The sequence below is a fragment of the Curcuma longa genome, chromosome 3 (genome assembly GCF_044706935.1).
Source record: "Curcuma longa cultivar G26 ecotype Majalengka, Jawa Barat chromosome 3, ITB_CL_G26_1.1, whole genome shotgun sequence".
Taxonomy (NCBI): Eukaryota; Viridiplantae; Streptophyta; class Magnoliopsida; order Zingiberales; family Zingiberaceae; genus Curcuma; species Curcuma longa.
In genome coordinates this window covers 8,586,004-8,610,965 of record NC_133863.1, presented here as the reverse complement: position 1 = coordinate 8,610,965, position 24,962 = coordinate 8,586,004, and the positions used below count along the sequence as shown (strand labels likewise).

The following is a 24,962-nucleotide window of genomic DNA, read 5'->3' as shown; positions in this document are numbered from 1 at the left end:
ATTACAGAAAATTTCGTTTCGCCCCTCTTAGTTGATTTTCTTTACGAAATGTATCTTAAAGTTTTTAATTTTTTTATTTTAGATTAAATGGAGTATATAATTATACATTATAGATGAATAATCTAGATATAGGAAATCATACTCTTCTTTTCACCTTCCACTCCGCCTTCTTACCTGATCAAACATTGCTTGCCCTCGATTGCTCCCGTGGGTGTAGCCAAATCGGTACTCGAGTAATAGATTTATAACAATGAAAAAAAAAAAAAATCAAATCTCCACAGATGCATACCTTTGAAAAATTATTTTATCCCATCTAAAAATTATTGAGTACCATAATTTAACTTTTTTTCATGAAATCTTTGAGGACAGTAGAAAGAGACGTAGGTGAGTCACCATTTACAATTTACAATAATAGATTGATCAAACACTAACACATTTACCATAAAATATTATAAATTATTAATAATTTTATATAGATAAATTGCACTTAATTTTTTTTTATAATCTAATTGTCCAACTATTCGACTCAGATCTTCAAATCAGGATTATTATTAATTTTGGAGGTCATCGGACCCTATAAAATTTTTTCAGAGATTATCGAAATAAAACGAAGAGAACGAAGCATGGGTCGCTCCCACACCACTAAGTTTTGTTACTTGAGGCTTTGACTTGACACTTGTTATCAAATACGAACACCTAGATCAGGCCTGCTCATTTTTCACAATGGTAGGTCTTCTTGTTCGCCTTCTTCCAGTGAAGCGCCAACACTGAGATCAATCACCATGTTCCATTCCAAGAGCAGAATAAAGTTAAATTAAGGATATCAAAAAAAAAAAGAAAAAGAAAAATTAGATGCCATAAATTTTGTTGCAATTTTTTTCACTGGAATGTACTTACTGTGATTGTGATGAATCAAGTTGCATTGTGACTGGACCATCATTTACCAAATTAACCTGCATGAGTTCAAGCATGAGGCAACAGTAAGTGGGAGATTAGCACATGAAGTATCACAATTCCTTTGCCTGAACTGACCTTCATCATTGCTCCAAAAACACCATCTGCACAAATTGAGATAGCATGATAAGAATATAGTGAGCATAAGGAAAGATGAGAAATAAATCATGATCAACCGAACTATCTTAGGAGCCTCTTAAGAATAAGAAAATTGGATGTTATACAAATATCATGGAATTAAGTTTTGATCCTATCCACAAGATTCCATAAATCTCATTCCAAAAAATAGAAAATTCAAAATGATCAGGACCTTTATGGAGATAGATATATTTATTAGTCTCAGAAATCCATTATGGCTGAAAACATTACTTTTAAATTGATATGACTTTAAAGTTGGGGGAAAATAAATAAAAGCCAAATAATATTTCTGAAAATATAAAAATTTAGGTATCTACGTATGAACACATATAAAAGCATGCTGTTGAAGTTGATCTTACAATTAATGGAACCAATGAAGGGAATAATCAGATCTAGAGAACTAGATCTTACCAGAAATCGGCAAGATTATGATATGTAATTCGTTGTGTTTCCATCAGACACATTGAGCATCTCATGGTGGCAATGGATATGTATAATGATGAGGATTTGATGTACTAAAAAAATGAAGGACAACAATTGCTAGCATCAAAAACATATATTAGGTTAAATACTATCAAATTTTCAATTACTAGATGAAAGAGGAGATATGTGATGGTAACACCAGAAGGCCTTTGAAGCTAGACTTAAGATATTCTATCTACCTAATTAAGTCTTATCACATCACAGCTTCATTTGATGATCCACATAAAAGTGATCACTCAGTTTATTATTTGCATGGTTTTCACTTCAAGGAGAATGATTAGGAATCCAACTTTCTACCACTTCAACTTCTCAAGCAAAGAATAGAGAAAACGAAGACATTTTTCAACTAAGAAGGCTGATTTCTTTATCATGCCAAATCTTGATCTTCATCCATTCAACTAATAAGTATAAATTTTGAACCTGAGAAGATGGAAGCATGCAGAAACAAATTATTTGTTCTACTCTATCCAAATGTCAGAAAGTGATGCCATAGGATGCTGGAACTTATTGATACATCAGGAACCATGGAATGATAACACTACACATAACTAAACAAAAATTTGCAAGTAACTGTGTGTTTCAGAAGAAAAAAATGGTAAAAAATGGAAGGTATAGCAGTTGTGATTCATAGTTGCATTTCATCAATGACTAAACAATTATTGGAAAAGAAATCTGTTGCTCTAGCGCCGCATCTGTACATCTTACAGCTGATGTATCATGGTAGAGAGACCATAATGTGTGTCTTATCTAATCAGATATGATTCATACCTTTAACTGCATCTGAAGTGTATGCCTTGCGAAATTTTTCAACAAGTGACTCATAAAAGGGCTTTGCTTTGTGTGGTGGCATAGCAACATGAAAATCTGGTTTATTACCCTTTAAAATTCCATATAGGGTGAACTGACTCACTGAAAAAAGCAACAACAGAAATAGCTCATCAAGAACTATATAGCGTATGAAATTTGACTCTCAATCAAGGAAGCATGGATTTGCAAAATATACCCAACAGTACTCCAAAATTACACTGTTTAACCTGCCATAGATTTAAAAAATATAGCATTTAGAACAAATTTTAATCTACAGTTCTAGCTTCTTTTTTTTCAAGGCAGGATGATTGCAGTTTATTTTTGGTGAAAATGCTTACACTCAGATCCCACCTTTTCCCAGTGTTTAAATTCGGAAACAGCCTCATATTCAAGACCTTCCTGCAGCTGCAATTGCAAAATAGGATGTTTAAACATTATGTATTACTCTAATAGTGAACATTATATCTTCCCTCGAATGCATTTGCATATATCTAACGCATAAAGCAAATGAAGTTGTCTGCAAGAACCCATCAATATCTGGTTTAGAAAATGCAAAAAAAAAAAAAAAACTATATCATTTGTTGCAAATGAATCTTAAGATAACATAGGAAAGAATGTAAATCAACTAGTAGTATACAGCACAAGAGCTACTTAAATCTGACTATAAGTCACATAATTATATTTCATTGGAAGAGCTTTTAAGATAAGTTGTCGACTAATCAGCTTTACCATGTTCTAAAAGCAGCATATTTATTCGTGGCGCTGGCAGTGTCAATAACTAATAAAAGAAAAGGTTGAATCAGTTATTTAGGTTTGGACCATTTACTCCAACCCATCCATCTAGAGAGGAAAGGAGTGATTTGCTAATAAAGTAGTACAAACTGAGCTTTTTTGTAAAGTTGGCACCTTTGTCTGAAAGCTGTCTTGATGTCAGGTCTTCCTCAGAGTCATATGTGGTGAGGTGGAGAAGGAACGTCATGTTTCCTTGGCTAAGTTATGGCAAACAGGAAAGAACAGTTGAAACTTCAAAGCATGATGTGGGGGTGCAATAAACCATCAAGGCTGGATGTAGATGATCATGTAGTTAAACAGTTGCACTAAGAATTCTAGTATCCTGATTGGAATGATGTGGTAGGTCTAACTGGATGGGCTATGTTTAAGCAGTAAAAAAGGGTAAAATACTATTTCAAATCAATTTAAGCATACAAGCCAAATGAAGGTAGGTTTGGGTAGTTTCCTATGAGAAAAATATTACCATTTAGATGGCTTTCTCTATGTACTTAAATGTTATTACATATTTAGCTTTGCATGTTACGCAGAGGATGTTTTGGTATTTGTCAAACATACGCAAAACAATTAGATATTTTACCAATTCTCTCTGTGTCAAGACATGGTTTTGTTACCCTTTCCTAGGGGAAATAATCCTAGGAATATTGCTTTTTTTTTCTAGGAATGAGATTCATAGGCAGCTCTCTAAGTTTGTATACCATAAGCATTAAGCACTTTTAACACACTAACATCATACCCTCTTGTGCAAGGTGGTGATCCTAAGGGAATTTGTCTTACACTATCCCATGCCGACTTAAAGTACACATGCCTTATGATGTCATGCCACTAGTATGTTTGCTTGTTCTAACCTGGTGTGATTTGCCAAGTTGCCCAGGATTCTTCACCCACCTTCTTTTGATAGTGAGATCCGTTGGATTGGAATGCTGCATTTAGATTTTGCAGATTTGTGTAGTTGGGCTTTCAATAATCCACATGGAACATATGATGGATCTTTTAAGAACCTTTCTCATTTTCTTATTGTTGATAGGGGCATTGGCAACTCTTGTAGCCTTGCACTTACACATCCTCAGTCCCATGGGAATGACATGACATCCAACAAGCATGGATACATAGTTCTCCTAGAAAAGGTAAAAGGTAATCGTTCGTCTACATTAACAACTCGGTAGGGAATCTAGCCTTACAAACTGTTTCTTCTAGTTGCACCATCAGATAGGCACGTTTTCCTTTCGCCCAACCCTACAGATTAGTTTCCTTGGTTCTTATTTTGACTTCATTGAGATGATCACATTACTGGTATCATCCTTATTCTATTAATTCTCAAGCAATAATCGGTAAAAGAATAAAACCACTTGTAACACGCACCATCACTAATCCTACATAAATGTCTTCCATTATGAATTGTTAACGACTTCAAAACAATTTTCACATGCTCCATTTCATACAGAAATTGCTCTTCTGCAAGTCATAACTTCAATCAAGAACCTTTAATGTGTAACCGTCACAATTGAACATGAAAAAGTTTCGATCTACACGGAAATCCTCGAAAATAATGACAAATGAATGGTGCATGGCATAAGTCAAGTAAACAGAATCTAACAACCAGAAGAGAGAGGAAGCAAACGAACGAAAAAAGAATCAAGCGTACATGTAATCGGCATCTGCATCGGTGTCGGATTCGTGGACGCCAACGAGGACGAGTAGGCCGGGACCGATCTCCGACACCACGCGGTCCTCCACCTGCACACAAAGTAGAGCGTTAGGAAGAGAAATCGTCGATAGATCGACGGGGAAAACTGACCTCGACTCTGGCCGAGAGGACTCGCTGCACCACGGCCCTCATGTCTCGGCCTCGTCCGCCGGAATCGGCTCCGCCTCAAATGAAAGCAGTCGCAGTGGTAATGGAAATGGAAATGGAAGCCGATCCAATTGAAATGAACCCGAAGCCGAACCGAATTGAATTAGACCGGCAACTTCTCTTTGCATCCGCTAGAGCCGGCGGATATTCAAAATCCAAAATCGATAAATTAAATCGAACCAAAAAAATTTAAACCGAGAATTTAATTATTGGTTGATCAATTTGATATTAAAAAAAATTGTAAGCTCATAAAATTATCAGTGTCGATTTGAACCAATGCAAATCGCAAATCGATAAAACAAAATAAAACCACGTAAATATGTTTTCACTGATCTACAACAGAAATCATAATTCCAGAATGTAAAATCTGATAAATGAATGTCTAACATTCTGCAGTGTAGTTAGCTGAGTAACTTCACATTTTTTTTCCACTCCATTGCAAAATTAGACAGAGTTCATCCTTCGTCTTCCGAATCTGCAGTTAGATTGAATAGGCATTAGTATCGAGACTCTGTGTACAAGTAGGGCTACTAATGAAACAAAATATTTGTTAATGCTTGATAGTCAACTCGACAAGAGCTTATTATATTACAACAACAACAAAATGCTAATGATTTGGGTCGGTTAACTTCCATGTAAAACACTCATGAATAATTCAAGAACAAAATTTGTTTACAAATTTATATAAGGCTCAGTTATGATCATGTTAATTCTTTTAGTAATATATAGAATATAATAGACATGTTTATAATACTATTTATATCTAATAGTTATTCGATATTTTGTAAATTTATAGTTTTAAATTATTTGTTGAAAATGAGAAAATATTATAAGTTTCATTCATTGGATCAATGTCAATTGTTATGCTAGGTGAAAAGTCAAGTTTTGCTTGAGCTCATCAAGCTTTTTGACAAACAAGCTTGAACATGTTTTCAAGATTGATAAGATAATCTAACGAGCTTGAACATAGTCAAGTTCAGGTCAGCTAGTCCACACCTACATACAAGTATATCTAGTTAGAAAGGAAGGGAAAAAATTTTTATTCTCTAGAACAATCCTACATAGTCTTGTTGTAAATTTATAGAGGTTTTACAACAACACATGCACGTCTTTGGATTCTAAGCATGGAACATTACTTAGCAAGCCTAAGTCAATAAGAGGTTGATAAAGTGTGTAGTTGGGTTAAATATAAAAGAAATCAGTTTCATATAGTAACTCTTATGATAATAAATGTGATTTTCTATGTTGGTTCAGTGAACAGTCATCAAGGTTCTAAGTTCTACCAAATAAACACAAAAGTAATGTAATCACCTGACCGGATGTCCTCCCCCACCTGACCTCTATTGCTCATCTGTTTCATAATCATTGCAAATATTAGTTTCCCCCAGTATGCATGGAAGATGAGTAGGGTAATAAGCATTGTGTTGAACATATAATACAAAAAGGTAGGGAATTGGTTCATCCATGAAAAGAATTCAACAGACTCATAGCTGAAAATGGAAACAGAACAATCATCAGAACAATCAAAAAGGGAGATTGTGAAATGAAAAGAAAAAATTGGAAAGCACACTTGGTGCAGCAGACAACCTTGAGGACTTGATTATCCAGAATGGAAAGTATATTAGTCTCAGAAGAAACCATGATATAGCAAAAAGTCCAAAGAACAAGCTAGCTGCCATTTCCATTCCTGAATATTTGAACAACTTAGCTGACTCCATAAGCACGTCACTTGTATCATGAAGAGCAAGAATTAGAGTTCCAATTCGGAAAAACCTGCAAGGTAGATTCTGTCTCTGTATTACTGTAATTAAAGTATGAAGACTGAGAAAATGTGTGTGAGTCACTCCAGTCATAAAAAAGGAAGAATTCTCAACTATCTCAATTTTCAAGGAAACAAAGTATGTGGGTTATAGTGTCTCAAATAATCCAAATTTCACACTTTGAAATGAAACCCAACTTGTCCCAAAAATGTCTATTTTCCTAGGCTGGGTTTTGGGTGTTGATATAAAACCTTACCCAACTCAAATTTTAGTTAAAAATAAGTAATATATTTATTTATACTGGAATCAGATAAGTGATACAAACTAATAGAAAATTATACACAAAATGCACCATCAACAGTGGCAGAGGTAGTGACATAAATGTTTCACAGAACAATGGATGATAAATCTTTTAATATTCATTAAGTTTGCTCCAGTCAAGGGTCAGAAAAAACAAATAGATTTCATGGCTTGTGATCATTATGTACAAAGGTTAACAATCATTGAACTAGTACATGCATATATTAAGAGGGCAGTAAAAGACAAAACTTCCTGAAACATGAAAATAAGAACAGTCTTATGCTCAATCATGCACCAGAAGGTTCCTCTATAAACCATTGGATATGTTCTGATGTCAAGAGATTAGATATATTCAGGAAGGATACTTTGATCTCTTTATTAAATAAAATGAACAGCTTAGCATATAGTTTACACACCTTCACCATCAGAAGTACTAGATTTTTTATGTATAGCAAACATGATTAGTACAAACATATGATATCATTAGTAGTAATGCATAACATCAAGGTCATGAACCTCCTTTTACATACCTGGTAATGTAGGAAACCCCAATCAAAATCGAGGTTATTATGTGATGAGACATCGTTATTGAAAAATCTTTTCTGCGGATTTCCCAAGCATAGAGAGCAACAATACTATAAGTGTAAAATCCACATTGGCACATGTAGAAAAGCATCAAGGAAGACCTGACATAATAAGGTTAAGAAGGAACAAAGTTTAGTAGTAAGCACAAGTAATGTGGGACCTAAATGATCAATTATATTAAGCTCGTGCAAGGTTGAGACAAGAAGCTTAATATATCTATGTCTCGCACATTAGGGCATTATACTTGAGATAGTAAACTTGAATAAATTGAAAATGTAAAAATTATAAAATTACGAACAACGTAAAGGCAGTTGCAAATGAGAAGCTATCCTACTTCATTTCAAACTCAAAATTACTTGTAATAGTTGACAATTAAAGGAGTTAGAACAGTTCGATAGACTATTAACTTTCATGGTACAACTTCATGCTGCAGATATAATGCTTATTGTAGTTGAATTCTGCCTAAGCCACTAATGCTTTTTGAGAAATTGTAGCATACTAATAAAGAAATTGTGAAAAATATAGAATTTATATAGTTATCCCAGTACTTGATGCTAAGAGAACTAATCTACTAAATAGGTCCAACCATTGGTCACAAAATGCTTAAGCCAAATTAAAGAGTTAACTCAATGAAGCCCGATAGCTTATGCTAAAATGTACAAATTGTAGCCTAGCTAATATCTAGATAAGAATCATAAATAACATGTGAAACAAGCATTCTTGAAAGATCATGTTCGTCATTATGCACTCACTTCAATTCTTGATTTGGCCACCCCTTGAAGTATTCCTTTGTATTTAATGACCAAGGCTCCTGCTTGATAATTGAAATTACCCATATTTGAACAATAACATAATATGTTAGCTTCCACATTGACTCGCAAGACTTTACAATTTTTGTCCAATGAGCATCATCGTTCACCTTAGGAACAACTTTATATCTTAATAATTTCATAGAACAAGGCTGAAAATAAGCAATTGCATTTGTAAGTTTACAAACCTATGAACATAATTTAACTGTAACTTGATAAATAAAAAAACTTCAATTGTTGTACAAAATCAAGTAAAGACCTAGTATAAAGCACAAATAAGATGTTATAAATTTTTTTTGATAGAATAGCCAATAAAATGTTCCTTTCAGAAGTTCAAAATGTGTATATTTCCAGAAAGATGTAGGCCAGCAAATCTGCAACACTTGAGGAAACTCTTAGGTTTATCAAATTAAAAAGGGTTCATCATCAGGTCAATTCTCACACGATTAGAGGAACCACTCAAAGAACATTTTTATGACATGCTGATTACTAGATATATTTTTGAAAATATTTGTATCATAAATTGAATAAAAAAAGTGGTCTAAAAAGGATTGTTTTGTAAAACTTTAGGTAACCATGAAAAGAAGATGTTTTCAACAAAAGAAGAAGTCACTTAACAAATTCGCTTCAGATGAGATCATTTCGTAGCAAACAAAAACTTAGAGATTGACTGCAATGCCATCTTAGAAAATTCCTTGACAGGGTTATAAGTAAGCCTCGATATATGTGAAGCTTGATCCAAGCGAGCAATTTCTGATACTTGGAACAGTTTTGACAAATTTGTTTAGTGATTGAATACCGTCAATATGATTAGTTCTTCCATTTTGCTTTGTTTTACTTTCTTTATTAATTGCTACACAATCCAGAGGCACGTTTTTATCGCCTGAACTAAAATCCGACAGCCACGTGACACAAAATGCGTAGGCAAAAGTAGAAGAGAGCGAAAGATCCAAACCTTGTAGACTAGTCGGTCGAGCAGTAGGCGAGCGAGGAATGATCCGAATGCGAAAACGAGGACGAGCGCGAGATTGTCCGGCGCCGGACCGCCGACGCCGCTCATTAAAACGGTCAGATCCATTCCGGCTGAACTCCGCACGTTCAAAGCGTACGGGCACGCGCTTCACCCTAGTTCTGCACCGATCGACCTCAGTTACTGAGCAGGCGGAGATCCGCGTCGAGAGGTTCGATTCGAAGAGGACGGCGAGGCACGGCTGTGAAGAGCGATCTCGGAGAAATAGAATTGATGGAGCTCGATTTGTTTCTTCTCAGTGTTAGAAATGGAAATGGGTGAGAAATTGTTCCGAAACAGGCGAGGACGAAGACTAGAAGAGTCCAGTGGAACACGTAACGATTACTTTTCTTCTTTTTTTTTAATAAAAAAGTAGTTTTTTCAATAAAAAATATTGAATCGCACCTAAATTTATTAGATTAAAATTTTATTCATAATAATTAGAATTATTATATTATCACACAATCTCTTCTATATATATATATATATAGAAATGGTTATAAGGCTCATGCGGTGTAAACGATGACGAAGCACGGCAACAGTGCTCTAGGACTAAACACTAACAACAACTCATCCTCCTCGCCGCCGGCGACGCTTCTCCTCCCCGAGATTACCGAATCGAACCCCTCCGCCACCGCGGCCTTCTTCTCCGCCGCCGCTGCCCCATGGGCAACCCTCCCGGCCAACACGCGGCACATCACAATCACCTTGCGCTCCCCCGCCTGGCCCATCTCCCGCGCCGCCTGCGCCACGTGGGCGCCCCACCCGGTGGCGTGCGTCGCCATCACCCCCAGCTCCCGGCCACTCTTCCCCGCGAAGCTGCCTCGCCGCACCACCGGGCAGGCTTCGCACCGCGCGCCCCCGCACGCGCCTGCCCCCAGGCCGCACAGGCACGTCGTGCGGTAGAATCCAAGCCGCTCGTTCCCGTCCGCGACGCACCGTTCGTCGTCGCCGCCTCCGCCGCCAACAACAACAGTCTCGGCCCTGCTCCGGACTGCCGCGCGGTACTCCTCGAACCGGGCGAGGGTCCGGCCCGAGTGGTGGATCTTGAGGAGGCGGTGGACCGCGACCGGACCGCGGCCCTTCCACCCGGCGAAGAAGATGATGCGGACAACATTGTAGCCAGGGTCGCTGCAGCTGAGGTCGGAGAAGGAATGCTCGGCGGCGTGGTGGAGGTATAGGAGCTGGGGAATACGGAAGACCTCGCCGCAATCTGGACACGGGTACATGTCGAACCTAGAGGAGCAACGGTTCTCATGGTCTAAAACGACGGCGGCGGCGGTCTCTGTTTTCCTCTGCTCCGGGGCAAACAAAAAACAGAGGCCTTGAGCAAGGCAGGACCGGAGAGAGACAGAATGCTTCACAGGGGGCTTCGCCGGAGCTGACGTAGAGGCTTTCAAGGGAGAAGAGGGGGCAACCCTCCTCGCGCTCCTCCGGTCGACCTGCCATGGTTCCTGTTGTTCTCCTCCTCCGGAGGGGGGAAGAAGAAGCAAGCGAGATGAACGAAGAGGAGGGCGAAGAGTGAAAGGAAAGGGTTGAAGTAGGAAGTAGCCGTCGTCATTTCGACATGGCCGGCGATGAGAATAGAAAACAAGGGCGAACCTCGAAGAAGAAGAAGGAGGAGATCAGTCGAATATAATCGATCGGAGGATGGCACGGCATAGTAATTATTATTCAAAAGCTTTAATATTCGTGACAAAATTTCTAAACAGAAATTACATCTATTTATTTATTTTTATTTAATAGAAACCAAATACGACCATGCAAAAACATAAAGAGCGGCAGCATTTTTGCTTTCCAACAATTAATGATGCTTTTATTATATTTTTATGGTCCTTAAATATTTGGTGATGCATCCTCTTCACTGATTTGACTGTTCATAAACGAGTCGACGTCGATGTCCGAAATTAGCTCGACTTATATTTTAAACGTTTTAAATCCAACTGTTTACCGTTAAACTAAGTAGCTGCTATTAACTGTTCTGGTTAGATATCACCAAGGGTGAAGGTATCAATGATATGCACGATCTCTAAAAGTTCTTATTTAAGAAAATGAAAAAAACCTAAAATACACTTTAGCAAGAAGTTTGATTGATATCGTAAAATTTCGATAGGCTATTTCGACGTTCAAATTAAGATTACTTGCCCCGAGAAAGAAGCAACTCTTCCAAAAAGAACGGGAAGAGGTCCTTTCCATGTATTTTTTTTCTAAAGTTTATATAGTCATTTGGAAAGCATTATTGATAAAAGTTATATCGTTATGAGAGTGTATAAGGAGACCAGATCTGACAATCATTTATTGTTTTTATTTTTTTTTACATTATGTGTTGATAGGAGGGAATATAAGAGACTAGATCTGACAATCTCGAGTAATCGCTCTTTTATTTTTAAATTGCCATGTATTTCAAGAATATTTGTAGCTGTTTACAAAACTACAAAAGATAAAGACCGAGTCAAAGTAAAAAATGACATCTAACATTGAGATAATGTTTGAGTCTGAGATGACATTTCAGACTGAAATGACGTCTGAAATCGAGATGACGGCTCAGACTGAGATGACATCAAGATGCATCTAAACTTCATCAAGATAGAGTCATCTTTCTCTTAGACTGTTTTAACTTGTGCTATCAAATCACCATGATCCGTGACCTTCGTATGAACTTTGACTTTTGGGACGTGATTTATTAAAGAGATTGTCGTATCACACATTACATATGCATCGATTATAAAATAATAAATCCCAGTTAGCCCCATTGACTATCTCTAGGGGTGATCGATCCGGCCCCACGGAAGTTTCCCACCAGCCACCAGGGGTAAATCGGGAAGTGCACGCAGCGGCCAACCCAGACGCCCAACATCCTTTGATTGCGCTCCCCATTTGAAAGAAAATTTCTGCAAATACGCCATAGCTAGGGCCGCAGTGCCTGGGTGACAACCTGGATGTCCTACTGCGGCACCATTGAAAATTACACTATTAAATCAATAATTATATATCATTGTGTTTGTGTTTAAATAAACGAGTAATCTTAACATATCTACCAATGAACACGGCCTTAATGATGTTTGTCGTGGTTTTATTAGAGTGGGAGTGTAGGTCGTAGGCCACGAGCCAACCACTCGAATGATTACATTTATTCACCAATATACAAGAAAAGAAATTGGAGAATTTATTTATATTTAATTAAGCATTTAAGTATTTTAATTATGGTCAAAATTGATTAACCACAACAGACATCGACATAAATTTGCATTCAATGGCCATTTAACAACTATTGAACTGATCTCATATGATTATTTTGACAGTTGATTTTTTTTCTCCAAAAAATACTTCGATCATTCATTCGTTCGTTATTTGAGATAATAAGTAAAAAAAAAAATGTAAGAGAATAAATGCAGTCTTTGCTTTATAATGGCATTGATGGTCTCAAAATAGTTATTTTTGGCCTTATTTAATTATTAAGAATAATTAATTGTTTTAGCTAATACATCATGGATGATTTAAATGTTGGTTCAAGGTTTTACCAACGTGCACACTTCTGTGATGATACTGCGACAAGAGAAGAAGAGGCCTGCAAGGTAATTAAAAAAGAGTTAGAATGACACTGGGAATGAGGTTTTGGGCAAGCTACTTCGACATTCAAGTTAAGATTCGGCATGAAGAAAGAGTTTAAAGGGCTTGGGGAAGTTAGGGTTTTATGTATATGTACCTGTGCCCATGGGCATAGACTACCTTTTTATAGTAGTTGATCTCTGAAATATTAGCAACCGTTTGAGAAATATTTAAGATAGATTGGTTTCCTTCTAGAAAGATTCTCTATATTTGTTCCTATTGTTGGGAAGAATTGATTCTGTTTTCTCGATTTAAGTAGAATGATCATGTCTTCAAATAAATATTACATATTGAAGGTTGACCTTCGATGTAGGAAGCGTGCCAAGATTGACTCATGAGGTTGGCGCTTAATGCAGGAGGCGTACCGAGACCGAGTCATGAGGTCGACACACTATGTAAGAAGTGTGTCGAGACCGAGTCATGAGGTCAGCGCTTAATGCAGAAGGCGTGATGAGATCGAGTCATGAAGTCGACACACGATGTAAGAATGCCAAGATCGAGTCATGAGGGCGACACCTGATGTAGGAGGCGTGTCGAGATCGAAGAGGAAGGTCGGCACATACTTAAGGAAGCATACTGAAACTAGAGAGAGAGGTCGGCACATGCTTAAAGAAGCATACCGAAATCAGAGTATGAAGTCGGGGGTTCATTCGGAGTTCTTTAATAATTAATCAATACTTATATTTACTTTATTTTTTTCTCCTATCTTCCTTCACCCAACGTCCACATCATCATCGATAAATAACCTTGGCGGATCATTAATATTATCATAATATAATTCATTTTATTTAAAGTATATATTTTCATAAAATAAATCATAATATTTCTGTAAATTGGCAGGCCTTGTGAGTTGGGCCTGCATGGGCGTCAAGAAGCCCACAATAAAATTTAGAGAAAATTTCTCCCAAGTGAAAGGACATTCTGCAGTTGTCAACTCTACCATTCAATCTTTGTCTAATGGTGCAAATCTACTACTTGAAAACCAACTCGACTACGCTCTAAAGCTAAGCTAATTCAAGGGTTGTGATAGGGTTCGTGGCAACAAAGAGAATAGCACGAAGAACAAACACATAATCCTGCAAATAAAATTCTTTTAAAACCCTAACAGAGCAAGAAGCTGAACATGCACAGAACGAACTGCTTCATCATAGATACAAATTCGTCAGACCATCAAACTGAGAAAGTAGTTGAGCAAAAGAATTGAATTTTCCTCGGACCTTGATCCACAAGGCATGCAAACAAACCTGGCAGGTGGATTTGTTCAACTGCAAATCCTCAAACTGGATTTCTTCAACTACAGATACTCATCAAAGTCAACATGGGCCACCTAAATCACACACCCTGTGCAGGCAAACACTCATTGCTATCTTCTAAAGAAGAACAAAATTTCTATTTAATACAGAAAAAGATTAGAATAAGATATTTAATGCTTCTTATTATCACTTCTCATCACACAAAACAAAGCAGTACCACTTGCATTACATTACATACATACATACATACATCTTAAGCGACAAGTCAACAACCAAGAGACATTGCTAATCCTTTGGAGGGCCCAAAGTAGGCAACTGAAGACCTTATTGCCAATAAATCCTACCCTAAGAAACATTTGCATTATTTAATTCTTATATGATGGTCCCAACTCCCAACAGCACATCTTCACCAACCTTCCCTGAGAAAATCATTGATAATGAATTTGCTTAGGACAAACACCTCTTCCACTAACAACTGGTAGTGTTCCTCCATGTTTACATATCTGTTCCAGGCTTATTTGAAAATTGAACGTGAACACAATTAACGACTGTAAGAGAGTTGGTGAGGTTGGTCAATATGTCCACTCCTGGGGAAGGCAGCTCATGGAGGTTTTAATGAAATCACCAGGCTGGGGATGGCTCTGACTTCTCACAGGGTTTGTTCCTCTTCCTATAAACGAATCCAGTAATTAATGAGAAACAGTGTGCAGCTTGAGTAAAATTAGATGATGGCTTAGTTACCATGATGATTTGCTAGGTTCAGAGCTTGGACTACCTTTGCTGGAATTAGCACTGTTGAACAAGCTGATACAAAGAAACTTTAACTTGTAAGGTGGTAAGACTTTTCATGCTAGGAACTCATAGAGAGCAAAGGTCGAACACCTGGAAGGCTAGTTCGTTGGTGTTATGCATGAGGATTACCTGATTTCTTTTGTGGCCGGGGCTTGCTCCTAGCCGTCCGGGGCAGGAAGACACCGGTGCCAGTGGATTCTTTTCCGGCGCCGGAGCTGCAAAGGAAGACCGCTGTCATGCCGGATCCAGGAAGGGGTTGATGCTGGACTAGAAACGGAGTACGCCCGGAAGAAGAAACGCCAGGTGAGCGGCTGCCTCCTTTTGCTTTGCTTTGTCGTTCAGCCCATAGTTGCTGCTGCAGGAGTTGTTGCTGCTTCAGGAGCTGTTGCTGCTTCAGATGGAGGATCTGAGGCAAATAGGGCTCGTGAATTGAAGAACCAGTGCGAAAAAAATAGCATTTTAAGGGATAAATTTGTGTGGAAACAAGACACACTCGAGCCGCTTGCAGCTGACGATGGACGAGCAAGGGGCAAGAGTTGCTCGCTTGATTTGGAAGCCGATGCTGGTACTGGCTCAATCGCCAGAGCTCCGCCTCCGCCGCCCCCTTTACCGCAGCCTCGTTGCGAAGATCCAGCACCTGCCGCTACCGCGAGATGCCAAGATTAAAAACATGAATCACCAAACAAACCTCAAATCTATGGAGGGATGAAACACACCACCAAATTTCTCACCTTGTCGTCGTCGTCGAGTGAAGAGTGATCGCCCGTCTCCTCCCTCTCATAAACCCGTTTCTCCTCTCGCTCAACCAAGAAGCCGTGGAAGAATCCATCGTCCAGAAGCTCGGAAGGAAGCTGAAGGTCCTCCGCCATGGCCCCCAGCTGAAGACGGAAGAGCAGGCGGTACAAGTAGCGGAGCGAGCAGGTGCTTGCTCGAATGGCACGGAACAATAATGGCAGGCGCAGCGCAGCGGGCAAGGCAAGCAGCTCTTCTGCGCGCCGGCTGCTCCCACTGCTTCTTCGCTTTTGGGCCCAAATCGAAAAAGCATCCGAGAAAGCAATCAATGGCAGAGGCGGGACAGAGAGGAGCGCAGGGAAAGAGACGGTGACGTGGGCTTTTATAGGACTTAGGTGCGATTAATGTTGAAAAATTGTCACACTAATTGTGATTAATTATGGATTACGGCGGCTTAATGAGGAGCTGGAGGTGACATTTGTGCTTCCGGCGTTAATTATTTACAATTATGTGGAGTAAACTAAATGAATTAGTTGCTTCGTTAATTAATTGGATACGCTCCTTGAATTAGGCGGGACAGCTTAGATTTTGCTGGATTTTATGGGCTCCACAATTCAAAATTAAATGAAATTATTGGCAACTGTTTTTCTTCCTTTTGGCAAAAATTAAAAGGATTTATTATCAAAAACAGATGCTTTTTTTTCTAAAATATCAAAATATTTCTTCTCATATTTGTTTATTAAAAAAATAGTCGTATTAAAATAATTATAATCATGACTATTATAATATATTAAAATATTCTATATTAACTTACTTAAAATTATCTAAATTAAATTAAAATTGTAATGGGAGTGGTTGACGAGATCTAATTAAGTTTTGGATTATAATTTAATCTCGATATCAAATATATAATTTCAATATTTTTAAATATAAATATATTAATTGAAAATATAATTTTCTAATCTAAATATTAAACAATTAAAAATAAAATAATTTTTAAACAAAGAAATAAAATAACAAAATATTAGATCCTAAATAAATAAATAAGATTTATTATATATTTTTAAAATTAAAATAAATATATAAATATATTAAATTAATAAGATAATTTTTATTTAGCTATCAATATTATAATTAAAAATTAATTAAAATTATTAATATAAATTTAATTTTAATCATGTTTAATCCTCACCGTCCCACCCTCCGCAACGCAACGACGTCCTCACAAGACCACGATCGGCCTCGCGGTGACATCGCAAGGCCACGATCGACCTCCCAACAACCTCATGAGGTTGTCGCGATCTTGCAAGGCCACGATCAACCTTATGGGGAGTTCGAGAGGCCATCGCAACTTTACGAGACTTGTGGTCATGGTACCGATACATACTGATGTCGATCCCATACTAGAATGATAAATACTGTTTGTTTTGAACGGCACGACTCGGTATTTCAATCTATGTTTTGGACTAATGTTTCCAAAATCGTACTAATTAAAAAATAAATCTGATTTATTCACAATTTTGTGTTGAACAAGCTTGAAATTTGCATATAATAGTATTACGTATCCAACATTTAAGGCCCTTCATAGGTCTCTCTTCAACTTGGCCAAAAAAAAATACAAAAAGAAACCAAAGAAACATACACTTTAATGAAGGATTCATCCACACAAAATCTACACAACGAAAGGAGCAAGATCTAACAGTTAAATCATGGGATCGAAACTTGATTGCTTAACCTCCGACTCAATGACAATCAGTGAGTAGGGTTGGAGAATTCAATAGATAAAGAGGGAGTGCCAATGAAAACACCTGTAAAATTCACATTATGATAAAGAGAATTACAAAGGCAAACTTGCAACCTCGCTGCAATAAGTTGGAGGTGAAGGTCTGAATAGATGAACCACCCCCAAGTCTACCATAGTACATTTCTACCAAACTACCAAAGGAGTGATCTTTTGTCTATTACAGTCCAAAGTCAACTACAATCTAGTCTATAAATTGTTTTAGTTACACACACACACATACACATTTGACTGTAATGAGTTAATCAACTCCAAGCTCACAGAATCAGTAAACCTTCTATGTACAAAAGGATAGCATACTGACTCTGATTCTTAATAGTAAAGAGAACCTGAAAGAATTTTAAGTCAGGAAAAGCAAAACAGTTTCGATCAAGCTTATTCTAGAATAGTAGCATACCTTGCCACCATTCGCCTCTGTCTGCGAGGTGTATATTACTTAAGTCATCTCCTTCATCCATTCTATACTGGTAGAATATTATTGAATCATGCAAGTGTTAGATCCTAAGAATGCTGAATCTTGGATTTCGAAGTATAAGAAAAGATAAGACTTAAGCACAAGATATTCCTATTTAGTATACTAACATGTCATGAAGTGTAAACATACTTTCTCTGGGGTCTTTGATGTCCGAGGGGAAGACGAGCTTGTGTAGAAATCTCTAGCTCCATAATTTATCGATGATCCGAAATAGGGCGACTCTACATGTTCATTGGCATAGCCTGGTTTCACTTTAGTTGAACTGCCTTGAGATTTGCAATCTGAAAGTTCACATTTGGTAAAGAAAAAAAACTAGAATTCAATGGCAATGAAGTTTCTATTAACTTTAATAACAACCAGAAGGGAAGTTTCATTCTGTGTATATAGAGTTAGCCAACAAGAAGTAGAGTTTCAAATAAAGGCACCTACAGATTGAGCCGTTCCTGTTTGATTTTGACTCTTGTTTGAAACAACATTATAAATTGGTAAGCAAGGATTTGCTTATCAAAGACGCAATTTGTATGTGCCCTTGAACACATCACCATGCCCTTAAAAAGTCCAATGAAGAAAAACACACTGAACAATCGCAAAAGATTTATCCGGACTGGTCCAGGTTTACATTTCTAGGGTTTATACTCTTTTGATTAAATGGCAAGAACAGGTCAGAAACACGCGGCTTTTCATGTTCAGATTTGTTTACCAATGCGTTGGTTGTCAGGAACAAGTAGGGATTTAGAGAGAGTAGATTAGTTGTAGTATAGTCAGAACCTGTGCTTGCGGTCTGAGCACTTGCAATGCGACCATCATTTCTCTGTTTGTTCAAAGTCCAGCACAAATCTGAATGTGATAAATTCTTTGCGATCACCTGACAATATCAAAATAGATTTTGATTAGAAGCAGCTCGAATCCATCCTCACACAGATTAAATAAACTGCAAACCAATAAAGATCCATCTTTTTTCTATCGATAATAAAGTAAACTGTCATCAGAAGCACACTGTAACACTCAAAAAAAAAAAAATCCCTTTTTGACGAACGATACTTGATAATAACAATCAAATTGATTTGGGGGAAAAGAATAGGACCAAGAAAAAAAAAACAAGCTACATGGGAAGCAGGAGGGATGACGGTGCTGAAATAGCCAGGCGAAGCCGACATGGGATTCGGTTCCTTCCGCCCCAAGGTCTCATCCGAGCTCGCCGGAAAACGAGGAGATGAGCTGTTCTTTCCCTCCATCCCCTCAATTCTATTCGGTTCCTCTCGCCGAACCCTCGATCCAACCGACCACAACAGCTGATGTGGGCTCTGTGCGAGGATATGGGAAAGGACAAGGGAATTAAATACGCGAATAGAATGGGCGGGGGAGAGACACGTGAAAGGCTAAGAGGGCTTACAAGGCGGCGACTACTATACGCCCCCTATGCTGATGCTGTGTCGCCCCCTCCGCTCCTCTGCTCTTCCTCCTCCATCACATGTGTCGCCATTTAAACGTCTCTCTTACTTGCCGCCTCCAAATAGCTTCCCAAGCTCGAGTCGTAGGATGCTGATTCCAAATAGCTTCCCGAAGTCAAAGCCGGGGGATGTTGATGGAGCCCCGGCAGACTAAAATTGTCCAGAATCTGGTCAGAATTTGGAATTCCTCCTCGCGATCGCAATCCCTTCCACCTTTTCCCCTGCGTTCCTCCCTCTTTCATCGAATCCCAAATCCCTCGATCTCTCCCTCTTCCCTAATTTATCGCAGTTTAATTAGAGAATCTTTAACTTCAGCCCCTAAAGAACTTTTAATTTCACTTCCACCTTAAATTTCTCAAGCTATCTGCATTTTTTTAATCAATAATTTTATTCATAGGAGGTAAGTGCGCTCGTTGATAAATTACTGGGGGCAAAGTAAAATTATTCGCGTTTCGTTAATCATCGGCTTTGCAGATAAGCGACAAAGGTAGACCCCACCATATCTGCCAAAGCGGGCCCCTAAGCAGCCGTCGCGCGCCGTAACGCCACGTTGGCGTGCGGATAAAAACTGCCACAACCTCCCTGTTCACGGCGGTGTTCGTGTACGGGTCTTCAAATTTACTATTCGCACTTGAAAACAAAACCCAGAAATTCACCCTACATCGTCCACCGCTGATCTCGCACCTAACGGTGATGCTTCATCGATCTGGATTCTGGAGTGGCGAAGGTGCGGAGCTCTCAGATTATCTGCTCGACTCGAATCATGATTCACGGGAAAATGAGAGGTCAGTTCCTGATCAAGTTGCGGGTCCCGGCGTTTGTCGCCTAGAGAACATGACGAATGCCTGAATGGTGGTGGAAGGAGTACGCAGAGGTCGGCCCAATTTGCTATCCATTTCAACCTATTAATTTTCAACTATTTGATAGTAAAATATAATTTAATTTAAAATATAATTAATACAACGCATTTTGAATTTAACTTTGCATATCACATATGCAACTTCATTTTTGGAGGTTTTTTTTTTAATTTATATTATCTTTGGTCTAAATTAACATTCCTTGTTTCACATAATTAACGAGTAAAATTTAATAACTGTAAAATGTTTCAGTAAACGAACAAAAACACAGTTGTGTTTTATTTAATTCGAGAAAAGCTAGTGACTTGCACGTGCTTGACGGAATTCGAAAGAGGTTAAGACAAACCACCGACCACGGCCGCGGGCAGTGCCGCGTGGCGCTGATGACAGTGACGGGTGGCCGCCCACTGTCTTCGTCGGAAAAGGAAGGAGACTTTTTCGCGCCAAACAGCTCTGTCGCGCTGGACAGCCGGCGATTCTAGTAGTTACATCTGAATATGATGCCATGATCAACGCTGCGAAAACTCGCCGCCGCCGGTGAGGTTCATGGTGAATGTCTCCAGCACGAGGTCTCAGGCGGCTTGCAGTGGTAAGGGAAGGAGCGGTCTTGGCCGACGGCGGTTGCTGAAGCAGTCGCCGTAGTGGAGGAACGGAAGCCAATTGAGGTGGCTTTCGATGCCCAGGATGAGCGAGCAGTTTAGCGAAGAATAGATAGTATTTTTGAAAGTACGAGGGGTTAAATGAAATGATGTTAAGCTTTGGGGATTAAAAAAGTGAAATTTTGTCCAGTGAACCCACGGACTCGGCCGGTCGCGGTACACCCGCCACCCACCCCAACCCCCACCCTAACGAAGATTCTCATCGGCGCCGCCTCCGCCGCCGCGTCGGTGCGTTGCGATCGCCGCCCGTCACCTTCGCTACCTAGTCTCTGTCCCTTCCAATCAAAGTTAGCCTTCTTCGTTACTATTCCTCCTTGGACGGCAACAACAAGAGGACAGGGGGCGTGCCGACAGGGCGATAAAGGAGGGAGGAAGTGCCTTCTCTTGTTTTCTTTGTTAAGTTTTTTAATTGATCGGGTCTGATGGATGGCGAGGTGCTCGACGGCATCATCAGCCGGCTGCTGGAGGTGCAGACGGCAAGGCCTGGGACGTTAATCCGCCTAACGGAGGCGGAGATCCACCAGCTTTGCGTCGCCTCTCGCGAGATCTTCCTCGCCCAGCCCAACCTCCTCGAACTTGAAGCCCCCATCAAGATCTGCGGTCAGCTTACTTCCCTTTACTTTCCCTTGGTTTATTGGTTGATCGCCATCGTGGTTTATTTATGGATCTATAAAATTTGTCTAGCGATTCCTTTCTTTTCTGGTTAATCTATTAAAAAAGATTTTCTTTATCAACTGAAGTTATGAGTGCAGTATGTATTATTTTTTTCCCCTGAAGCTTGTATTATTTTCTAACATAGTCAGGAAGCTTGGGTCACAAGTTGTTGAGGAATATACTGAATGTATATTATTATTGGTTGATTGTTTGCAATTCCCTCAAACTACACTCTTTCTTTGATCAATTCACTCTTTTTAATTAGAAAGATTGTGTGAAATATAAATTACTATATTTCTATACGATTAGAATATGTTAATGCTGGACAAGGAATACTTTGTTTGATGCATCTCACTAACAATGCTGACGAAAATGCAACCTGGAGGTTAAGCCTCATTGAAATCCTACTAGGATCATGCATGTTGATGATGGAGATAGGTTTGGGAAATCTACAGCTTTGTTATAAACCAGTTCAAAATTAATTGATTCCTTCTCTTGGAGTATTCAATTGGTATATGTGTTGCTGGGAAGTTGTAATTTTGCATCTTTTCTATTAACTTGGTGAATTCGTGTTAACAGTTATTGCATGTATCAAATGATTTATTAACTCAGTGAAAAAAATGGACTAAGTTCTTCAGGGTTCCTGATTATTTTGAGGGGGAAAAAAGCAAAGCTTTTAAAAGTACATTGTTTTAAACATCATATTGAGAAATGCTTTTTTGTTGTCACATTTTTATGGTCATTGTTTGTTAGGCCCCAGATGACAAATACATGCCTAAGCTCAGTAATTTTGCTGCTGCTACTGGATATTCTCCATTTTAGTGGATAAAATTGTTCGTTAGAAACCATCTTTTGCTGATTCTTCATGATTTTTGTGTTTGAAGTCCTTCCTAAATTGACTATGCCTTTATTTTCTGAATTTAGGTGATATCCATGGACAGTATAGTGATCTCTTAAGGCTTTTTGAGTATGGAGGCTTTCCTCCATCTGCTAATTATCTATTCTTAGGTGACTACGTGGATAGAGGAAAGCAAAGTTTGGAAACAATCTGCCTACTACTTGCATACAAAATTAAGTACCCAGAAAACTTCTTCCTTCTGCGTGGAAACCATGAATGTGCTTCAATTAATAGAATATATGGATTTTATGATGAATGTAAGCGACGGTTTAGTGTGAGACTGTGGAAGGTATTTAGTGATTGCTTTAACTGCCTTCCAGTGGTTGCTTTAATTGATAACAAGATATTATGCATGCACGGTGGATTGTCCCCTGATTTATCAAGGTTGGAACAAATAAAAACTATACATCGACCATGTGATGTCCCTGATAGTGGTTTAATATGTGACTTGCTTTGGGCTGATCCTGGTAGAGATGTTGAAGGTTGGGGAGAAAATGACAGGGGGGTGTCTTGGACTTTTGGTGCAGATACAGTTACTGATTTCTTAGCCAGACATGATCTAGATCTCGTCTGTAGGGCGCATCAGGTAGTATCTTAATGTCATACTTTTGTGATCTCTCTTGCATGTTCGTATACTAACTTTGGTCAGTGTTTTTTAAGGTTGTGGAGGATGGCTATGAATTTTTTGCTGACAAACAGCTTGTAACAATATTCTCAGCCCCAAATTACTGTGGTGAGTTTGATAATGCTGGAGCCATGATGAGTGTTGATGAAACATTGATGTGCTCCTTCCAAATTCTCAAACCTGCTGAAAAGAAACCAAAAACCATGTTCCCTACAAGAATTTAGTAATCAAACATGGAATTACTATCAAGGTTAGTGTAACATTGGCCTGAGTTATCTTCATTTGCTTGGTGTTGACGTTTGAAACTTTTTCTTCTGGGTATTATAATATTCCTGTAACCAAATCATATAAGCATATTTTTGCCATACATAAAAACTTATATCTGATCTTTCATATCCTTTTTTGGTGTTAGTTGAGACACCTCCAAATTTTGTATCGCTTTGACAGATTGCTTACATGGGAAAAAACTTGGGTGTTGCTGGAATGCCATTTGATATCTGTGAATTCAGTGCCACTGATTTAGCTGCCTTTTGGAGTCTGATCAGCAAGAAACAAATTTTTTTCCCCAAATTGAAAATTGGGATTTAAAGCTGAATGTGCTAGTGTAAAGTTGTGATACTGGGAACTGAAAATCTACAAGGATATAAGATGATGAATCCAAAGGCAAAACTTGAATTTAGGTTAGACTGAAGATATATACATCAAATGCCAAGTGAAAATTATGAAACTTAAGTTGGAGCTAAGCCTTGCTCTAAGATCCTACCAACCTGTCGGTCAGTTCATATACATGGCATTTTTGAAGCTAAAACTAGCTGCATGCACTGTGGAACTGCAGCGTGTAATCTTTTCTTGTCTTTGTGTTTAGCTGCTTGTGCTTTGTGCCTAGTTGCTATGCCATTCTCTGTTCTTGTTCATTATGATAAGATCATGCAAATCTGTTGGTTCACATAAATGGCAATTTTGAAGCTAAAGAGTAGATGTACTCACTGATTCAGTAGTTGTATATTTTATCTGATCATTGCATAATTGAACTATGCAATCACATTAATCGCCCCAATCTTTTGCACACCTTTTTTACTGTATGCATGTCGTTCCTAGTAGCCACTGCATCTCCTCTGTTCTTGTTCATCATACTAAACAAATTTTGTTCTCCAGGTAATTTGGCTGCACCGGTTAAAGATACTAAGGCAGCAGATGATCTCAACAACAGGGAACTTTGAGGTGCAGAGGTGCTGTAATAATATGCCATGGCCACATGGTGATTTGTTGTAATCGACTTCCTCCATATCTCCATTTATGTCTCAAGTTTCATATTCCAGATTTTTTTTTCTACGTTCAGAACCTTAATTGTATATTCACATCGAGGTAATTCTACTCTCTAGTTTGGTAACAGTTTCTTTTTCTCTCTTTGGTTTTTTTTATTGCATTCGTTTGTTCAATGATCAAAGGTCATTTTACATTAGTAAATCAAAAACTAATATAAAATATCAAAAATCGACGAAAAATTTAAATCGACATATCAGTTGGTGGTGGAATTGTTTTTTAACCGTGTGAATTCTAAATCATACGCACTCGTACGAGATCTAGTTTTATCGAGAATTATAGCACACCGTATTAAATCAATCGAAACTAAAATAGACATTGAACTTGAATATAAAAAAAAATTC

At 38.4% G+C, this 24,962-nt stretch overlaps 5 protein-coding genes and 1 pseudogene across 8 annotated transcripts; 1 reads left to right on the top strand and 5 right to left on the bottom strand.

The window, feature by feature from the left end:
* Window positions 1-539: 539 nt before the first annotated feature.
* On the bottom strand, window positions 540-5,180 carry LOC141824179 (uncharacterized). Its single transcript, XM_074711422.1, has 8 exons — window positions 4,970-5,180; window positions 4,817-4,908; window positions 2,721-2,787; window positions 2,579-2,609; window positions 2,344-2,484; window positions 1,033-1,058; window positions 898-953; window positions 540-767 (listed from the first exon to the last, which is right to left on the bottom strand). The coding sequence occupies exons 1-8, from the start codon at window positions 5,009-5,011 to the stop codon at window positions 719-721; spliced, it is 504 nt and encodes a 167-aa protein (XP_074567523.1). The 5' UTR covers window positions 5,012-5,180; the 3' UTR covers window positions 540-718.
* Window positions 5,181-5,222: 42 nt separating this feature from the next.
* Window positions 5,223-9,795, bottom strand: LOC141824178 (ASC1-like protein 3). Its single transcript, XM_074711421.1, has 6 exons — window positions 9,436-9,795; window positions 8,424-8,632; window positions 7,617-7,772; window positions 6,614-6,799; window positions 6,338-6,516; window positions 5,223-5,501 (listed from the first exon to the last, which is right to left on the bottom strand). Exons 1-6 carry the CDS (start codon window positions 9,556-9,558, stop codon window positions 5,482-5,484), a joined length of 873 nt encoding a protein of 290 aa, XP_074567522.1. The 5' UTR covers window positions 9,559-9,795; the 3' UTR covers window positions 5,223-5,481.
* A 200-nt stretch (window positions 9,796-9,995) lies between these two features.
* LOC141822941 (uncharacterized) lies at window positions 9,996-11,050 on the bottom strand (annotated as a pseudogene).
* Window positions 11,051-14,532: 3,482 nt separating this feature from the next.
* Window positions 14,533-16,211, bottom strand: LOC141825500 (uncharacterized). Of its 2 annotated transcripts, none has more exons than XM_074712883.1 (5): window positions 15,875-16,211; window positions 15,637-15,786; window positions 15,273-15,549; window positions 15,093-15,155; window positions 14,533-15,021 (listed from the first exon to the last, which is right to left on the bottom strand). In XM_074712883.1, exons 1-5 carry the CDS (start codon window positions 16,010-16,012, stop codon window positions 14,924-14,926), a joined length of 726 nt encoding a protein of 241 aa, XP_074568984.1. In that variant the 5' UTR covers window positions 16,013-16,211; the 3' UTR covers window positions 14,533-14,923. The 2 variants fall into 2 exon arrangements, with proteins under 2 accessions (XP_074568984.1, XP_074568985.1); XM_074712884.1 differs by having other exon boundaries at window positions 15,637-15,780.
* A 1,475-nt stretch (window positions 16,212-17,686) lies between these two features.
* On the bottom strand, window positions 17,687-19,845 carry LOC141824976 (uncharacterized). Of its 3 annotated transcripts, none has more exons than XR_012601470.1 (6): window positions 19,545-19,845; window positions 19,258-19,455; window positions 18,920-19,016; window positions 18,281-18,432; window positions 18,074-18,135; window positions 17,687-18,005 (listed from the first exon to the last, which is right to left on the bottom strand). XR_012601470.1 is itself a non-coding variant. In XM_074712328.1 (6 exons), the coding sequence occupies exons 2-6, from the start codon at window positions 19,384-19,386 to the stop codon at window positions 17,989-17,991; spliced, it is 462 nt and encodes a 153-aa protein (XP_074568429.1). In that variant the 5' UTR covers window positions 19,387-19,455; window positions 19,545-19,845; the 3' UTR covers window positions 17,687-17,988. The 3 variants fall into 3 exon arrangements, 2 of the variants coding, with proteins under 2 accessions (XP_074568429.1, XP_074568430.1); XM_074712328.1 differs by having other exon boundaries at window positions 18,074-18,140; XM_074712329.1 differs by lacking the exon at window positions 17,687-18,005 and having other exon boundaries at window positions 18,074-18,140; window positions 18,259-18,432.
* Window positions 19,846-21,250: 1,405 nt separating this feature from the next.
* Window positions 21,251-24,704, top strand: LOC141824045 (serine/threonine-protein phosphatase PP1-like). Its single transcript, XM_074711277.1, has 4 exons — window positions 21,251-21,718; window positions 22,697-23,256; window positions 23,331-23,545; window positions 24,451-24,704. Exons 1-3 carry the CDS (start codon window positions 21,541-21,543, stop codon window positions 23,517-23,519), a joined length of 927 nt encoding a protein of 308 aa, XP_074567378.1. The 5' UTR covers window positions 21,251-21,540; the 3' UTR covers window positions 23,520-23,545; window positions 24,451-24,704.
* Window positions 24,705-24,962: the final 258 nt, after the last annotated feature.

Excerpts from the sequence above, each read along its gene's own strand:
- LOC141825500 (XM_074712883.1), bottom strand. The coding sequence starts at position 16,012 with ATGGCGGAGGACCTTCAGCTTCCTTCCGAGCTTCTGGACGATGGATTC. Across the intron at positions 15,550-15,636 it reads GTCAGCTGCAAGCGGCTCGA|ATCCTCCATCTGAAGCAGCA; the intron begins GTGTGTCTTGTT and ends TATTTGCCTCAG. Across the intron at positions 15,022-15,092 it reads GAACCTAGCAAATCATCATG|GAAGAGGAACAAACCCTGTG; the intron begins GTAACTAAGCCA and ends ATTCGTTTATAG.
- LOC141824178 (XM_074711421.1), bottom strand. The coding sequence starts at position 9,558 with ATGGATCTGACCGTTTTAATGAGCGGCGTCGGCGGTCCGGCGCCGGAC. Across the intron at positions 6,800-7,616 it reads GGGGTTTCCTACATTACCAG|GTTTTTCCGAATTGGAACTC; the intron begins GTATGTAAAAGG and ends TCTACCTTGCAG. Across the intron at positions 6,517-6,613 it reads TGGATAATCAAGTCCTCAAG|CTATGAGTCTGTTGAATTCT; the intron begins GTTGTCTGCTGC and ends TTCCATTTTCAG.
- LOC141824179 (XM_074711422.1), bottom strand. The coding sequence starts at position 5,011 with ATGAGGGCCGTGGTGCAGCGAGTCCTCTCGGCCAGAGTCGAG. Across the intron at positions 2,788-4,816 it reads GATGCAGATGCCGATTACAT|CTGCAGGAAGGTCTTGAATA; the intron begins GTACGCTTGATT and ends TTGCAATTGCAG. Across the intron at positions 2,485-2,578 it reads TAATTTTGGAGTACTGTTGG|TGAGTCAGTTCACCCTATAT; the intron begins GTATATTTTGCA and ends TGCTTTTTTCAG.
- LOC141824045 (XM_074711277.1), top strand. The coding sequence starts at position 21,541 with ATGGATGGCGAGGTGCTCGACGGCATCATCAGCCGGCTGCTGGAGGTG. Across the intron at positions 21,719-22,696 it reads AGCCCCCATCAAGATCTGCG|GTGATATCCATGGACAGTAT; the intron begins GTCAGCTTACTT and ends TTCTGAATTTAG. Across the intron at positions 23,257-23,330 it reads TCGTCTGTAGGGCGCATCAG|GTTGTGGAGGATGGCTATGA; the intron begins GTAGTATCTTAA and ends GTGTTTTTTAAG.
- LOC141824976 (XM_074712328.1), bottom strand. The coding sequence starts at position 19,386 with ATGGAGGGAAAGAACAGCTCATCTCCTCGTTTTCCGGCGAGCTCGGAT. Across the intron at positions 18,433-18,919 it reads TGCTCAGACCGCAAGCACAG|ATTGCAAATCTCAAGGCAGT; the intron begins GTTCTGACTATA and ends GTGAACTTTCAG. Across the intron at positions 18,141-18,280 it reads CATCAAAGACCCCAGAGAAA|TATAGAATGGATGAAGGAGA; the intron begins GTATGTTTACAC and ends ATATTCTACCAG.